At 42.4% G+C, this 17,805-nt stretch overlaps 2 protein-coding genes and 1 pseudogene across 2 annotated transcripts in view; all 3 read left to right on the top strand.

Annotated features, from left to right (window-relative positions):
* The first annotated feature begins 1,417 nt into the window (after positions 1-1,417).
* LOC115118540 (galectin-3-binding protein A-like) lies at positions 1,418-10,101 on the top strand. The gene is made up of 6 exons (XM_065010682.1): positions 1,418-1,505; positions 2,873-2,975; positions 4,098-4,307; positions 7,596-7,727; positions 8,169-8,457; positions 8,754-10,101. Exons 2-6 carry the CDS (start codon positions 2,894-2,896, stop codon positions 9,832-9,834), a joined length of 1,794 nt encoding a protein of 597 aa, XP_064866754.1. The 5' UTR covers positions 1,418-1,505; positions 2,873-2,893; the 3' UTR covers positions 9,835-10,101.
* A 94-nt stretch (positions 10,102-10,195) lies between these two features.
* LOC135564879 (metalloproteinase inhibitor 2-like) lies at positions 10,196-16,514 on the top strand (annotated as a pseudogene).
* Positions 16,515-17,698: 1,184 nt separating this feature from the next.
* The window catches only part of LOC115119686 (BAH and coiled-coil domain-containing protein 1-like), an 18,612-nt gene continuing 18,505 nt past the window's right edge, over positions 17,699-17,805 (top strand). The window contains exon 1 of the mRNA XM_065010964.1: positions 17,699-17,762. Coding sequence (XP_064867036.1) covers positions 17,699-17,762 — 64 coding nt within the window. The remainder of the gene's footprint in view (positions 17,763-17,805) is intronic.

The raw sequence follows: 17,805 nt of genomic DNA on the forward strand, positions 1-17,805 counted from the left end.
TGTCAAGCAAAGAGGCACTGAGTTTGAAAGTAGGCCTTGAAATATATCCACCTCCAATTGATATAATTTTAACATTGCACAATCTGTGGAATTGCTGGAAATGTGTTATAAAATTGCAACATTTTCTCTCTGACCCAAAATGTGTAGAACTGAAAAAAAACTTGCTTTAAAGCTGCAATATGTAATTTTTGGGGCGAACCACTAAAATGAGCATAGAAATGTGTTATACATCTGTCATTCTCATTGAATGCAAGTTTAAGAGGCAGTAGATCTGTAATATGTCACTTTTTGGGCGACCTGACAAAATTCATATAGAAATGTTTTAGAGATACGTAATTCTAAATGAACGGAAGTTTAAGAGGAGGTAGATCTGCTCTATGTGCGGTATTTCTATGCTTTAGTTTTTGCGGCTTTTACTTTGGAAAATACACTATTTTTTCCTATGGAAGAAAATTCACAGCGGTTTAGATGGTAAAATGATTTTCTACATAATTGTTGGAGGAATTGAATTCCTATATGTTCATTAACCAATTCAATTTTAACAAAGCAAAACACTTTGTCCATTTTTAAGAATTTGTAAGTTTCTTATTTGCATAAAATAGACAAAGATCAGTCTCAATATTAATCAATAGCATTTATTCCTGAGAGCTCTGGTCGTAATACCATGTAGATTGGTTCATATACCTCACATTTCGTCATAAATGTCCCTCCTCCTATCAGATACAATAGCAATATAGTTCACAAGCCTTCTCACATTGTCTGCCACCTGTTAAACAATCTACTACAAGCCCAAGGTCTCTCCCCTCCCTGGGTAGGAACAGAAAGTCCTTGTTCTAATTATTGACTAAAACTACACACCTTATATTTATTATTATGATTATAATAAGATTCATACATTCATACAGTAACAGAGTAGTATTCTGTTCAGTTATAATTCTAAGCTAAATGTATACATCATTTAGTCATTATTCATAAAAATCCCATAACAACAATACTCGCTTATTTTGTCACATGTTATGACTTGCTCACTCACACAACCTGTGCAACCAGTCCCTTTGTGATCAGGTTAACGTTTATTGTCATGAATCTTGCCCTCAAGGCAGAACTGAGCGATTTGCGCTAGATGTCCCTGCTGCAAAGTCCAAAGAGTTTGGCTATATCTAAAAATGAATGGGAAAAAAGTGCTTTAAGGTTCGGCATTAAGTTTAGCAGTGAGGTTAAGGTTAGGTTTAAGGTTAGGGTTAGGTTTCAAATCTTTATTTTATGACTTTATGACTATTTTATGATTATGACTTTTATGCCCAGCTGCCCCCAGGGCAAGATTCACGACAAGAAATGCTAACCAGACCCCCTTTGATTTCACAGGAAATGAAACATAGAGAATCCATTTGCAGAAGTGCAGTTTCCATTACATTAGCAACTACTTCCACCCCTGTGGCTATATAAGCTGTATAATTTCATAAGGGTTGTGAAAGAACCACGACGCACACAGCAAGACACAAGAGGTAAGACATTTGAGAATCAGAATGTCATCTCTGGAAAAGCCTAATTAACTATTGTCCTCAGTGATGCATAAACAAAACTGTTTGATTGTAATAGATATACTTGATTGTCTCTTGTACACACATACATTTACTTTATGTATAGAAAATGGACTGCGTTAAAAATCAACTAAATGTGATATGATTTCTTATCAATACAATGCATGGAGTGGAATAGCACAGTGCATTGTAGACTGTATGACTCAGTCTTATTGAACGCAGGTATTTGACATGAAGCAGTAGATTTTTAGCAGACACAGCACTACATGTATTTGTGTGTAGAATACAATTATGCTACTTAAGTACAAAAAAAGGTAATGTAATTGTAATTCAGCTAAATGTATTGTATCAGCTAAAACTCAGCTAAACATGTATTGCATCAGCGAAAACTAATAATGGTGGTTGTTATTGTTGGGGAAGATGGTATAATATATAACGGTAACTTTAGACATTAAAGCTTTATGCCAATGGTGTTGCTCAAGACGTTGTGAGGTGGGCATATTTCACCATGAAACACTGAGAATCTCACTGCGGATAACAGTGGGAGGCCGTTCATTCTCTTGCTAGAACAAAAGCGATACCTACCGAGCCGACCCGGTAGCGACGAACCTGACGTTTCTACTTGTCGAATCGCAATGATTGTCAGTCAGTGTCAAAACAACTTTTGCAAACTCGTCAGTGTCAGACAACTTGACTTGGAGCCAATCAGAGAGTACGAACCCCTAGGTGAGGAAAAGGAGGGCATTTTCTCCGTACATCCACGGTTAAATGTCATGAACCAGTCACACTTCATATACAGTGCTGTGAAAAAGCATTCTCTACTTTTGCATATATTTTTTTAATCATCTTCAACTATAACCCAATATTAAATAAAGGGAAACTGAGTGAACAAGTAACCCAATAATTACATAATTATTTTATTTATTTAATAAACAAAAGCAATGCCCCTGTGTGGAAAAATAATAACTGGTTGTGCCACCTTTACCTGCAATGACTCCAACCAAATGCTTCCTGTACTTTTTGATCAGTCTCTCACGTTGCTGTGGAGGAATGTTGGCACGCTCTTTCCATGCAGAATTATTTATTTATTTATTTAACCTTTCTTTAACTAGGCAAGTCCGTTTTTAAGATCAAATTCTTATTTACAATGACGGCCTACGCCGGACAAACCCCGACGGCGCTGGGCCAATTGTGCGCCGCCCTACGGGACTCCCAATCACAGCAGGTTGGGATACAGCCAGGGATCGAACACTGCGATGCAGTGCCTTAGACCGCTGAGCCACTCAGGATGCCAAATGTTCCTATTGTTCTATTGCTTGTCTGCTTGTCAGTTTCCAAGCTGGTTGGTGAAAATGCAGAGTCGTGGAATCAGTCTGTGGCTGCTGTTGCTTCTCCATGTCCCTGGACTGGACTCTGCAACATGGAATCTATTCGGTGAGTTCCATTTAGCCTGGTTTGTACTGTGTTGTCAACTCCTACCGTCATTGTCATGCCAAAGGCCATGGTCATACAACACAAACAGATCTGGGACCAGGGTAAGTTCAGTTGGACAATTAAATCTGACATTCTCCTATCACTTCATCACAATTAAGTCATGTTAGTTTGAGAACGTCAATGACCTGATGTTTTTATAGTAGACTTTCCAATGAATCAGGCATCGGCCATTCAAGTAGTGTACTCCTCAAATTCCTGTCACAATTACTGCAACACACGTTTGTTTGTGAATGACATTGTTAGTAGGACAATGATCTGATGTTTTTACAGTAGACTTTACAAGGAATCAGGAATAGTGTAGGGGTTGGGTCCCAAAGACCCTCCCCATTATTGATTAAGTGGACCTTAAGATTCCTATGTTTTGCTGCAGGCCTTATAATAGATAATGTTGCTATGTGTCTAAAAACTCTGTGCAAAATCATCTATATTAGTCTTTGTGGTTAAGCCCTGGCTGTTGTGAGAGTGTGCTTGCAGGCTGGGTCTGAGCCAGACCGAAACTAGATAAAGAGAAGTATCCACTGTCTGGTTTTGACATTTTGATCTTGTGTGACAGTGGACAATTCTAATAAATTCAGAGAAGCTACTGTACTAGGTCGCCTTATAAGGTAACCTCAGCTTATTGATACACACATACATTGATGTAGGTGATCATACCACTAGGGAGTGATCACATGAATAAAATCAGCTGCGCCCTTAAGTGGGGTGCAGAACTTACTCTCAAACATGCGTGCTGTGTTTTCGTTGTCAACTTCTGTCTGCAATTGCATTAAATAAAGGTTTGATTGATTTACTTAAAGAAGATATTGTCTGACTGCTGAATTCACCAATAAGCCAAAGATTGACAAGGGACAAGGAACCTCCCCCGAGACAATAGGCCAATCATGTAGTGTTCTCCTCAAGTTCCTGTTTGCAAAACACAAACAAGTTGGTTCATGCTTTGTACTGCCGCCTAATAGAAATGTAAGCAAACAGCAAAGTTGCATAAATCCGTTGTCAGTTGAAGCTCATCAGTCCAATTTTTAAACTGACTAACTTAAATCCTCACCCTCTCTGTGCTCACAGGTAAGTCCTCGACAGAGCCCACACAGGAGGGCGAGGTGAGGCTGGTGGGGGGTAAGCATGACTCAGAGGGTCGAGTGGAGGTGTACCACGAGGGGAAATGGGGGACCATCTGTGACGATGGCTGGGACCTGGCCGAGGCTCAGGTGGTGTGCCGTCAGCTGAAGTTCCCTGGCGTTGTATCTGCTGTCACTGGAGGGACTTATGGAGAGGGTGAGTATCTTACAAGGGTCATGTTCATTAGGCACCAAATGGAAGAAAATGGACTGAAACAGGGAGGGAATACCTGGGGCGTATTCACTAGGCACCAAATGGAAGAAAATGGACTGAAACAGGGAGAGAATACCTGGGGCGTATTCACTAGGCACAACATGGAAGAATATGGACTGAAACAGGGAGAGAATACCTGGGGCGTATTCACTAGGCACAACATGGAAGAATATGGACTGAAACAGGGAGAGAATACCTGGGGCGTATTCACTAGGCACAACATGGAAGAATATGGACTGAAACAGGGAGAGAATACCTGGGGCGTATTCACTAGGCACAACATGGAAGAAAATGGACTGAAACAGGGAGAGAATACCTGGGGAAGAAAATGGACTGAAACAGGGAGAGAATATTCACTAGGCACAACATGGAAGAAAATGGACTGAAACAGGGAGAGAATACCTGGGGCGTATTCACTAGGCACCAAATGGAAGAAAATGGACTGAAACAGGGAGAGAATACCTGGGGCGTATTCACTAGGCACAACATGGAAGAATATGGACTGAAACAGGGAGAATACCTGGGAATACCATGGAAGAATATGGACTGAAACAGGGAGAGAATTCACTAGGCACAACATGGAAGAATATGGACTGAAACAGGGAGAGAATACCTGGGGCGTATTCACTAGGCACAACATGGAAGAATATGGACTGAAACAGGGAGAGAATACCTGGGGCGTATTCACTAGGCACAACATGGAAGAATATGGACTGAAACAGGGAGAGAATACCTGGGGCGTATTCACTAGGCACAACATGGAAGAAAATCAGGGAGAGAATACCTGGGGCGGGCACAACATGGAAGAATATGGACTGAAACAGGGAGAGAATACCTGGGGCGTATTCACTAGGCACAACATGGAAGAATATGGACTGAAACAGGGAGAGAATACCTGGGGCGTATTCACTAGGCACAACATGGAAGAAAATAGACTGAAACAGGGAGAGAATACCTGGGGCGTATTCACTAGGCACAACATGGAAGAAAATGGACTGAAACAGGGAGAGAATACCTGGGTCGTATTCACTAGGCACAACATGGAAGAATAAAACAGTGCAACACAGAGTCAAATGGGTAGGCACTATCAGATCTTGTGCAATAAGGAACACTCATTTTCAAATCAAATCACATTTTATTGGTCACATACATATTATTAGCAGATGTTATTGCGGGTGTAGCGAAATGCTTGTGCTTCTAGCTCCGACATTTCAGTAATATTTAAGTAATTACACAACATATACCCAAGACACACAAATGTAAGTAGGAATGAATTAAGACTATATACATAAGGACAAGCGGAATGGACGAAAATACAGTAGAATAGTATAGAAAAAAGTATATACATATGAGATGAGTAATGCCAGATATGTAAACATTACTAAACTGACTCGTGTTCCGTTCCTTAACGTGGTCAATGATTTCTAGTCTATGGCTATAGGCAGCAGCCTCTAATGTGCTAGTGATGGCTGTTTAACAGTCTGATGGCCATGAGATAGAAGTTGTTTTTCAGTCTCTCTGTCCCAGCTTTGATGCACCTGTACTGACCTCACCTTCTGGATGATAGGGCTGTGATCAGGCAGTGGTTCGGGTGGTTGATGTCCTTAATGATTTTTGGCCTTCCTGTGACATGGGGTTCTGTAGGTGTCCTGGAGGGCGGGTAGTTTGCCCCCAGTAATTCGTTGGGCAGACCACACCTCCCTCTGGAGAGCCTACAGCATCCGATGCAGTTCTGAACCAGGCGGTGATACAGCCCGACAGGAAGCTTTCAATTGTGCATCTGTAAAAATATGTGAGGGTTTTAGGTGACAAGCCAAATTTCTTCAGCCTCCTGAGGTTAAAGAGGCTCTGTTGCGCCTTCTTCACCACACTGTCTGTGTGGGTGGACCATTTCAGTTTGCCAGTGATGTGTACGCCAAGAAACTTGAAGTTTTCCACCTTCTCCACTGCTGTCCTGGGAGGGAGGTGCACCCTCTGCTGTTTCTTGAAGCCAACAATCATCTCCTTTGTTTTGTTGACATTGAGTGAGAGGTTGTTTTCCAGGCACCACACTCCCAGAGCCCTCACCTCCTCCCTGTAGGCTGTCTCGTCATCGTTGGTAATCAAGCGTTCTACTGTGTCATCTGCAAATTTGATGATTGAGTTGGAGGCATGCTTGGCCACGCAGTCATGGGTGAACAGGGAGTACAGGGTGGGCTAAGCATGCACCCTTGTGGGGCCCCAGTGATGAGGATCAGTGGAGTGGAGGTGATGTTTCCTACCTTCACCACCTTGGGGCAGCCCGTCAAGAAGTCTAGGACCCAGTTGCACAAGGTGGGGTTCAGACCCAGGGCCTCAAGCTTAATGTTGAGCTTGGAGGGTACTATGGTGTTGAATGCTGAGCTATAGTCAATAAACATCATTCTTACATAGCTATTCCTCTTGTCCAGATGGGATAGGGCAGTGTGCAAAGTGATGGCGATTGCATCGTGTGTGGATCTATTGGAGAAGTAAGGTTTAGGGTGGCAGGTAAGATAGAGGTGATATGATCCTTGACTAATCTCTCAAAGCACTTCATGATGACAGAGGTGAGTGCTACAGGGCGATGGTCATTAAGATCAGTTACCTTTGCCTTCTTGGGTACAGGAACAATGGTGACCAACTTGAAGCATGTGGGGACAGCAGACTGGGATAGGGAGAGATTGAATATGCCCGTAAACGCACCAGCCAGCTGGTCTGCACATGCTCTGAGGACACGGTCAGGGATGCCGTCTGGACCGGCAGCCTTGCGAGGGTTAACACGTTTAAATGTTTTACTCACATCGGCCACGCAGAAGGTGAGCCCACAGTCCTTCATGTTCTGTCAGCACAAGAATTTGAAACCTTTTGCTACAGTTTGTCTGATGAATATGACTCATTACATGACTTTGCCACCAGGACGCAGTGGAAAAAAACAAACATTAGTAGCATTGTCAATAACTCTGAATCCCAAATCAAACCTCAGCAACCCCCTAGCCCCTAGCGACTTTTGTAAAAGTATGAGAGGATTGAATAAGCGTTAGCAATATGACGACAAGGAATTTGGGATTCTTGGAGGGAACAAGTTCAAATAGGTAGTGATTTGTGTGAATGGCAGGCAGCACCAGAAGAAAGAGTCAACTAACTTACTTTAATACAACACAACATAATATTTGTCTTTTTTCTGCACATGATTTTGTTTGCTCCTTGTTTATCCTCTGTTTTGTATCCAAGGGTCGGGTTCAATCTGGTTGGATGATATGGACTGCAAAGGAACCGAGAAGTCCCTGTCCAGCTGTTCTTACAAGGGCTGGGCGTTGACCGACTGTTCCCACAAGGAGGACGCAGGGGTTGTTTGTGCGAGAGGTACATTACTACACTGTGGGTGAATCTCAATAGTGTTTCCCCTGATTCCTTGGCTCCTCTCTTCTCGTCTCCTTCTGAAAAGTCTCCACGTCTCCGTGGGAAAACATCAGAGAGAAGTGAGGAGAGCATTGGTGGATAAGATCCAGTGCTCTCCCTGATTCCCTCTGATGTTTTTAGGTGATTTGAGAGGATTCAAGGAATTGAATAAAATACATTTCAGATTCACTCTGTGTGTCTGCAGCCCCTGTCTGACCAAAAGTTATGGAAGACACAGACATTTTAACCCATAACAACTACACAAGGTTATTTTCCTGGTTAAATAAAGGGATGAATGAATACATGTTGTTAAACTTCACCGAAACTAAAATACACACTATCAGCCCTACATATTCCTACTCATCATGTACAGTCCTAATCACATGTATTCCTCATACTGTACAGGCACAGATTTGACCAGTGACACAGCACATTTCCTGGACCACAGTCTGGGCCTGTCAGATGACCTGGGCGAGCTGTTTGACCGTGGGGATGACTGTGACTTCCTCATCACAATCCAGAGCCCCACAGGAAACAGAGATGGGGAGGGGAAGTTGGAAGTGGAGGAGAGGAACATCTGCACCCACAAACTGATCCTCTCTCTCTACCCACACTTCAACATCACCAACGGGTCCAGTAACCTCTCCCTGGAGATGAGTCAAGCCTGCAGTTCCTGTGTCACCAGCTTCATCAGGTACTAGTCTATGACCCTTAACAGGTGTTATTTAGATACACTTTATGTTTATTGGTTAAATACATACACAAGAATCCAAATGTGTCAGATTATTTTAGACCTCAAAAGTAGTCTGTCGAGATGAATCCAGGTATCCTTGCATCAATTGTGTAGATCCAGGGTGCCTTACTTAATTAAAGCACAGTTTTTCTCTAGGTCCAACACCACTTGCTGAAGTTCCCTTTTAGCTATGGTATCTCCTAAAAATGTTTGAATACAAGTGAATTTATTTAAATGTCCTTGCTCTGGTTCTCTAGGTACCTTTACACCCGCAAGATCGACGTGACTGTTTCCTCTGCCCAGTGCCTCCACAAGCTGGCCTCAAAGTTTGGGGTGAAACGTCTGATGCAGGACACCGGCAGGCTCTTCACCGTACTCCTCCCTGAGGACCCCTCCTTCTACACCCAGGTCTCCCTGTACCAGTACTCCGTCCAGACTGGGGACCTGCTGCTTCAGGAGAACTGCCTCCAGTACCTGGCCTGGAACTGCGAGGCTCTGATCAATTCCCCGGCCTGGAGTGACCTCTCCACAGACTTCCTGATGGCCCTCTTGGCACGGTCTGACCTCGTGGTACCAGACGAGGGGTTCCTCCTGCAAGCTCTGGAGAGTTGGATCATAGAGAAGGGTGACTTGACCGGCACCGAGAGCCAGGCGGCCCTGTTAGGCCACATCCGCTTCCCGATGATCCCTGCCGAGATGCTCTACGATCTGCAGTTCACCTCAGAGCTCTACAGGAGCCACGAGAAGCTCTATCGTGTCAGCATGCTCAGAGGCTTCCAGTTCAACGCCTTGTCGTTCGACACTCTGAGGAAGCACAAAAGCAGTGAGAGTGAAGAAGAGCATGATTACCATCCCAGGATCTACACTGCTGAGCCATGGAGCGTCACCATCAACTCAACCAACAAAGAGCCACCACGCCAAGCTATGCGATATGATTACAACAGGCGCTACAATAACTACCAACCTTATTACCCCACGCCAGAATATGGCAAGTCATTCACAACACCAAACCACAATAGTGTGATTTACCAGACCAAGGAAACCAACCCCATCAGTTGGTCAGCAAGAGTCTTTAAGAACCAACGAGAATGTTCCAGGTGTATTTCCTTCCCCACTGCCAGTCTCTCTCTCCAAAGCAGCCTCAGACAAAACCAGACCAACAGTGTTCACTTCAGCAACCGACTGCTCCTAACATGTGAGGGCAGGTATGTCTTTCACGTCCAGGACTTCAAGAACGACATGGCCCAGATCCCTACTAACAGCAGTCTGGCCCTGTCCTACCCCTGTCCCGAAGGCCAGTATGACTTTCGCTTTGTGGTGAGACCAGAATACATCTGATAGCACTGCCTGGCACAGATGCAACAATGCTCCTAACACGCATCCACAAATCTAATAATGATGTCCCATTGCCAATCAATTGCTAAATTTATTTTATTCAAGAGTTTGAAATGATGGTAATGTGGTTTTAGAAATATGTGACTGATTTGATCATAACCCTTTGTTGATTTGCTGAAAGCATATCAACATGTAGCACTGCTCTTACTTAAGTATTAATCAAAAACTATAACATCTCTGCTTGCACTTGAATAAAGGCCTTTGAACATGCAGGGATGTGGATGAAGTTTTTTCCCCCAAATGGTGGCTAGTTCTTCCCATAGAAATAGCTAGAGGTCTCGTGTGCCCAAAAGCCTGTTTTGCCATGGCTAACGCCATTGAAGACTGTCACCATTTTGAAGTTGTCTCCTGGGTGGGTGGGACTTCATATGGGTTAAGGAAGGATCACATAATTCCAATCGAGTCATCACGAGGGATCATCCAATGAATTATAGTTCTGAGCAAAAATATCCATAACTGCAGGCGGTAGTAAATCTCCAACCTTGCCTTTATACCTGTTCACTGCATGTGGCAGGATGCACCCTTTCAGTTTGTTTGCCAAATAGTAACAGTAGCAGAAGAAAACTGACTACTTCAAAATGGAGATGGCCTCAATGGTGCTGCCCGTGCTCTCACAGACGCCATAATAGGACAGATTCAAAGATCTGATGTCTATCTAGTTCTACTGTGTTTCTCTGTGTAGTACTTACCCTCCTCTAAAAGCCCTCATGAACCATGTCTATCTAGTTCTACTGTGTTTCTCTGTATAGTACTTACCCTCCTCTAAAAGCCCTCATGAACCATGTCTATCTAGTTCTACTGTGTTTCTCTGTATAGTACTTACCCTCCTCTAAAAGCCCTCATGAACCATGTCTATCTAGTTCTACTGTGTTTCTCTGTGTAGTACTTACCCTCCTCTAAAAGCCCTCATGAACCATGTCTATCTAGTTCTACTGTGTTTCTCTGTATAGTACTTACCCTCCTCTAAAAGCCCTCATGAACCATGTCTATCTAGGTCTACTGTGTTTCTCTGTGTAGTACTTACCCTCCTCTAAAAGCCCTCATGAACCATGTCTATCTAGGTCTACTGTGTTTCTCTGTATAGTACTTACCCTCCTCTAAAAGCCCTCATGAACCATGTCTATCTAGGTCTACTGTGTTTCTCTGTATAGTACTTACCCTCCTCTAAAAGCCCTCATGAACCATGTCTATTATTCCTCCACTAGATGGGGTCATTCCTTCAATCATATTCAGTTGTAAATACTCCTTGTGGAGGCTGAATTGGGTTAACAGAATCCCCTCCTCTCGACCGGGACAAAGTGAGGTGAAAAGTTCATTCTAACTTACTAACACACTCCCAGGTAATTTTGACCCCTCAACATTATCGATCACCACTGAGCTGACAGTTCTAATTAACAGAAAACCTAGGAATGCACTCACTGTTTTATCTAAAAACCCCAGAGCTAAGTTTCTGTAGGTTCAACGCTAGGTTAACGACCTTATGTGTTTACACAGTCCCCAACCCATTTGTTTCTTCCTAGTTGGAATGGTGTTCATTAACTTTAATTACTCCTTGTCCGTGTCACACAATCCCTTCTTATGAACTCATATTGTTAATCAGATATAATATAACAGAGTATAAGTTTACTTTAGTTACAATTCTATTTAAAATGGGGATATTGTTTATTCATTTATTCATAATAATTCCAACAGATATAGTACTAAAACACTTGAGTGTCTCTCTTTATCCTAGGTCCTGGCAGAGTTGTGCAGACTCAGGACAACTGAGCTTTGAAGGAATACGCAGATTTAAAGAGGAGTCCGTAGTTTGCTTTCTAATGATCATGATCTTTTCCTCAAAGAAGTTCATTCATTTATTACTGCTCAAGTGAAAGCCATCCTCTCTTGGGGAATGCTGCTTTTTAGTTAGCTTTGCGACAGTATCAAAAATAATTTTCGGATTGTTCTTATTTTCCTCAATTAAGTTGGAAAAATAGGATGATTGAGCAACATGAGGTCTCTAATGAGGTCTCTAACTGTTTCTGACCATTCAGTGTTCTCAGGGTGTGTCCTGTGTCATAATACTTCAATGTACATGTAGTCCCTGTCCCCAGGAGAAGTGTGAAGACTGATGAAACGTGAATCAACTAAATTAATGTTACTGTGTGAATTCCATTGTCATGTTTGGATTGTTTCAAGATTTCACTGCATCTCTGAGCTAAGGTTAACTCAATAATGTAATGCTAGTACATCGATTGCAAGATATTAGCTCCTTGTCCATTAGCCTCTTAATGATTGCAGAATGGTAAACCTACACACATCTTATAGTATGCCGAATGGTGACGCAAGGCTTGCAACCCTGGCAATACCCACTGGATACGATAATGGGCCCATAGTATTCACATGATAATGGAGTCAGATGGTATATCATAGTAGGGTCATAGAACCCTCATTTTGTAATCTTCAGACAAATTTATTTTCCCCCATTCTTCAAAACTTTTTCACTATATTTTGGTAGTGACACATTGTTTGGGGTGGTAAGGAATTCAAGTAAACATTTCAAACATGCAGTAAGTGTTTAAATAATATGCTGTATATACCTACCTGACCTATATTGGAAGACGTGTGCTGAACGTTTGGGGGAAAAATAGGACACAAATGACATATTTTTTTCAAACCCCAATGTGCACTACTTCTGTAGAGTGATCCATATACTGTTCACCTGTAATTACCAGTTACAGGTGCATTAACAGTCTAGACTATGTCATCACTATTTGTTGATTTGATTGTTGGATGAAAGAAGGCAAAGGCAATGGTGTAAAGTAACTACGTAAAAAATATGTTCAAGTAGCCTACTACATTAGTATATTAATACTTTTACTCAAGTAGTATTTTACTGGGTTACTTCCACTTTACTTGAGTCATTTTACTCAATGACAATTGGGTAAACTACTTTTCCCACCTCTGGGCCTAGGTAGCCTAGCCAACCGAAGTTATATAATATGAACCAAAGGTGATCACATTCACATTTTCTCTTAAGACAAATAAAGTGGCTTATTTAAATACATAATCTTTGTTTCCCCTGGCCAAGACAGATGGGACAGGGTAAAGTGTTGATCAGACTGATACTGCAGGTCAGATCACTAATGTTTAGGTATGCTATAGATGGGACATACATGATCATTGTTACTGCACAACATTGTTACCACCACTTTGTTTCCCCTGGCCAGATGGGACAGGGTGTATAGAGGCCTACAGTTGATCAGACTGATACTGCAGGTCAGATCACTAACGTTGAGGTGTAGGCTGCTACAACATTGTTACCACCACTTTGTTTCCCCTGGCCAGATGGGACAGGGTGTATAGAGGCCTACAGTTGATCAGACTGATACTGCAGGTCAGATCTCTAACGTTGAGGTGTAGGCTGCTACAACATTGTTACCACCACTTTGTTTCCCCTGGCCAGATGGGACAGGGTGTATAGAGGCCTACAGTTGTAAGGAAATTTATAAATTTCTGTAGTTTCTCTTCAAGTGTTGGTAGGCTGCCTACTACACCGTGTCAATGCGCATCATGCAACAATGTTATGCATTTTCTGTCGCAATTATTTTCAGGACATGATCATTAGGCCTGTATTTACATCTTCTCGCAAGTATTTACATTAAGTCGGTAACAATATGGGCTACACCTGGGTGTATTCATTACGGAAACGTTTGCCACTTAAGAACCAAGTGAAACGGTGAGGGACCAACCTCAATTTTTACAACCTTCTCGTTTGTGTTTTCTGTCTGGTGTAAACTGTTCTGTTGCAAAACGTTTTGTAACAGAATCTGCTTGACGATTACACCCGCGGAGATGACACCACTCTGATCCCTGAGGACTGGTTTCCCATCCTTGCTCTAGGCCTAAAGATGACTGACTTGTTAAACGAAATGTTCAACATGACATTATCCAACGCCTCACATACTTGACATTTTAGAGAATTCATCAGAATAAATTAGGCCTACATGGCAAATGGGACTTCTCTACATTTCTAAGCTATTATGTCACTCTTCTGTAAACTGTAATCACTAATTCAGGTTTTGGCGCTGTTTATCTCGCAGATAGGTTGTTAATTCTATAAATTAGATGTCATTATTATTTTGACATGTGCTGATAGCTGTGTTACCAACAATTTATCAACCACGTGAGTATAGGAACCTCGTATAAAATAGGTTAGTCACTGTAAAACATCAATACGGCATTGTGATTGTTTAAAAGTGTATTGGCGCCTTGCGTTCTACTTCAACCACTGATGCAGTATGGTAAGACAGGATGGTTGTGGGTGTTAGACATCACTACATCATGAGCAGCTACTTGACCTTTTAGAGAAATGTACCTTGACTCAATTACTGTTTGTTAGTAAAGGGGTGTGATGACATGCAACACTCTTCCCTGAGGATAGTTCCTATTGAGTTTACGGAAAAGGGAAGACTTTATTTGTGGTATATTCTCTAAAATGATTGAGTGATGACTTTGCTGTTGAGGGAGCAAGCTCTGTTGGTAGAGCATGGTGCTAAAGCCTGACATCTTGGGTCTGTAATAGGATATGTTCTCTCAGATCACTTAACACCCTGAAACTGATGTCTGACTATTGTACCAGAAATCGATTATTTCAGTAGTTAAACCATGTCTCTTATTTTGTAGTGATCAGGGCAAAGGTGGTTGGCGTGAAAGCTGTGTCTGGTAACACCAACTATGACGTCAAACAGATCAAGGTATGATCAGCCTTTTTATTAAGTGGTTGTTCCTTCCTGCACTGAAACATTGAAGCCCCCTGAACCCCAGTCTGACAGCTGGTCCCAATTTGGACCCAACCCTTAAATGATTGAAGATCTGGATAGGTATAAGCAGTGTAATTGTGGAGCTTCCACCATTAATAAAAAGGGGTTATTTATAGAAATGAGTCATGCCTTTAGCACTGAGCAAGAGGCATGTTTCAGTCAATCCTCCTACCAGTCCTAGACAATGGTGACATCATCTATATTAATTCAGATGCCACTTCATTAAAGCAGTTTGTTGCAGTTTATCATAGTGCACTGCTCTTTATTATGGGCGACAGGTCTAGTACTCAACGCTACATTCTCAACTAGGAAGTTGGTCCTGTTTGATGTCACGTAGGTTGACGCATTGCAATATTTTAATGTATTAATCCCTTTACGAAACCTCACTAAAAGCATTACTAACCTTTAGACATGAGTTACCACACCTGGGATGAATAACTTTGGAAATTTCCTTCGGTCTTTACTCCGTTAGGTAAATATATTATTTTTTTGTGCCTTGTTATAAAACTGTCTGCTGCATCTAGGGCAATTCAAAGTGTTGAGGACCTTATTACTGAATGTTTGTTTATGACTGCTTCTGTTCTGCTTGTATTTTGATGTGTAATTCAGGGCTCCTCTGTAAAAGAGACCAGTGAGGTTAAGTTGTCCCTACATGCCATATAGAACAAACTATATATGTAGATGTTTGACGGATCCTTTCTCTCCTTGTAATTGGCTAGATGTTCAAAGGTCCTAACCAGGATATCCACGTCATCTTCACTGGAGGCCCGTGCCGCGCCTTTCTGGAAATCAACAAGGAGTATTTCTTCACAGGTGCAGTCCTCACTAGGTTACCCAGGTTCCATTACCAGCACTGGTTAGAAATGCTTACAGCCTCATGACCTACTATTGACTTCATCTTGTATAAGAAAACACGTGTTTTAGAAATTACGTTCTCTACACTTAGAATTACTTACAAATAACTAATGCATTATTTATGAATAGCTCCGGGCTGCATCGGTACTTTTTCAGGTTGCAGTTTCCCCCAGGGACAGATCCAGGCTCATCTCCCATAATTCTAACCATATGTGGAAAGAAACTAATCCAAGTACAGTGTCTAAGGCCAGCTTTACCCTACACCACATTTACCCTACAGCACATATTGATGTCTCCTTTGTCTGCAGGCAGGCTGAATACTGATGGAACAGTGCATGTAATAATGTGTGACTTCATTCAGTCCTGGGGGGCTTTGAGTAACACACAAATGAGGAGCTTGACTCTGCGCTACCAAAGCGGCTGTGATTGCACGGTGTGTTACTATTACTATATGTTTTGTTGTATATTTACACAGCAGACTTTCTTAGCACTCTGGTCACCATTGTCAAATGCAAGAGCTACACCATTTGGGTAATTATCAGTCAGTGAATCTTGGTCTTTCTCTCCCTTCTCTGATCCACAGATCATCCGCTGCACTTCCCTTCCCTGTCCAATCAGCACCTCTCATGAGTGCCTGTGGATGGACATTGGCCAAAGCGGACCCTGGGACAATAACATTGCCTGTATCAAGGGGGGTGATGGATCCTGTGCCTGGTAAAAGGGGATGCCACCGGCCAAGTAGTTTCTGGATATTGATTACCCCTAAACTTACAGGCCATCTACTCACAGAAAAAAGCTACAAACTCAAATAATTATTATTAAATGAATCTAGGAAGTAGTTTCTAACAATTACAAGACCTATATTGACTTGTCAAGTTGTGTTGTCAGAGGACAGGTTGCAGGAAATGGTCAATGTGAAAGAGGGCAACAATCTTAAATGTCACTTGTTGTAAAAGTACAATAAAAATTAACTACAAATAAAGCGCTTCAAGTACTCATTTCTTGTGCCATTAATTTGCTTGTTTCTAAACTGGAACCAAAGGCATTATTGAACATGGTCCTGGAATAGTTTGTCTAAACCAGGGCTTCAGCTTTAACGTCATTGACCAAATGAAACAACTCATTGTTTCTTCCTTGCTTTATAAGATTTTATTCAGTTGGATGAACATTCAGCTGTTTTCAAGTACTAGTCAGCACTAGCAACAACTGCATTTTCTGACTTGCTAACTGGTAGTACAGTGCATTTGGGGGAAGTATTCCGGCCACATGTTCAGTTACAGCCTTATTCTAAAATTGCTTAAATACAAGTTTTTCCTCAGTCTACACACTAACCCAAATCAAATTTATTTATATAGCCCTTCGTACATCAGCTGATATCTCAAAGCGCTGTACAGAAACCCAGCCTAAAACCCCAAACAGCAAGCAATGCAGGTGTAGAAGCACGGTGGCTAGGAAAAACTCCCTAGAAAGGCCAAAACCTAGGAAGAAACCTAAAATCTTGTTTTCAGACAGTTTGCTTTGAGAAACATTTGTGCTTGGGTGCATCCTGTCTTGGATCATGATTATTCTACAACTTCATGAGTCCACCTACGGTAAATTCAATTGATTTGACATGATTTGGAAAGGCACCTAAGGTTCCACCGTTGACTGCGCAATTAAACAAGCCATGAGGTTGGAATTGTCTGAGCTCAAAGGATTGAGGCACAGCTGTGGGGAAGGTTACCAAAAAAATGTCTGCAGCCTTGATGGTCCCCAAGAGCACAACCTCTCTCACTGGAAGTCTGGAACCACTAAGGTTCTTCATAGAGCTGGCACCCCGGCCAAACTGCACAATTGGGGGAGAAGGTCATTGGTCAGGGAGGTGACCAAGAACCCGATGGACACTGACAGAGCTCCTCTGTGGAGAAGGACAACCATCTCTGCAGCACTCCAATCAGTCCTTTATGGCAGAGTGGCCAGACAGAATCCACTCAGTAAAAGGCAGATTACAGCCCGCTGGAAGTTTACCTAAACGCACCTGAAACCAATTTACTCTTTGGCCTAAATGCCAAGTGTCACATCTGGAGGAAACCTGGCACCATACAGTGTAGCATGCTGTGGGGAGGTTTTTCAGGGGCAGGGACTGGAAACGAGTCGGAATCGAGGGAAAGATGAACCGAGCAAAGTACAAAGAGATCCTTGATAACCTGCTCAGGACCTCAGACTTGGGCGAAGGTTCACCTTCCAACAGGACAACGACCCTAAGCATACAGCCAAG

The sequence above is a fragment of the Oncorhynchus nerka genome, linkage group LG26 (genome assembly GCF_034236695.1).
Source record: "Oncorhynchus nerka isolate Pitt River linkage group LG26, Oner_Uvic_2.0, whole genome shotgun sequence".
NCBI classification, from domain to species: Eukaryota; Metazoa; Chordata; class Actinopteri; order Salmoniformes; family Salmonidae; genus Oncorhynchus; species Oncorhynchus nerka.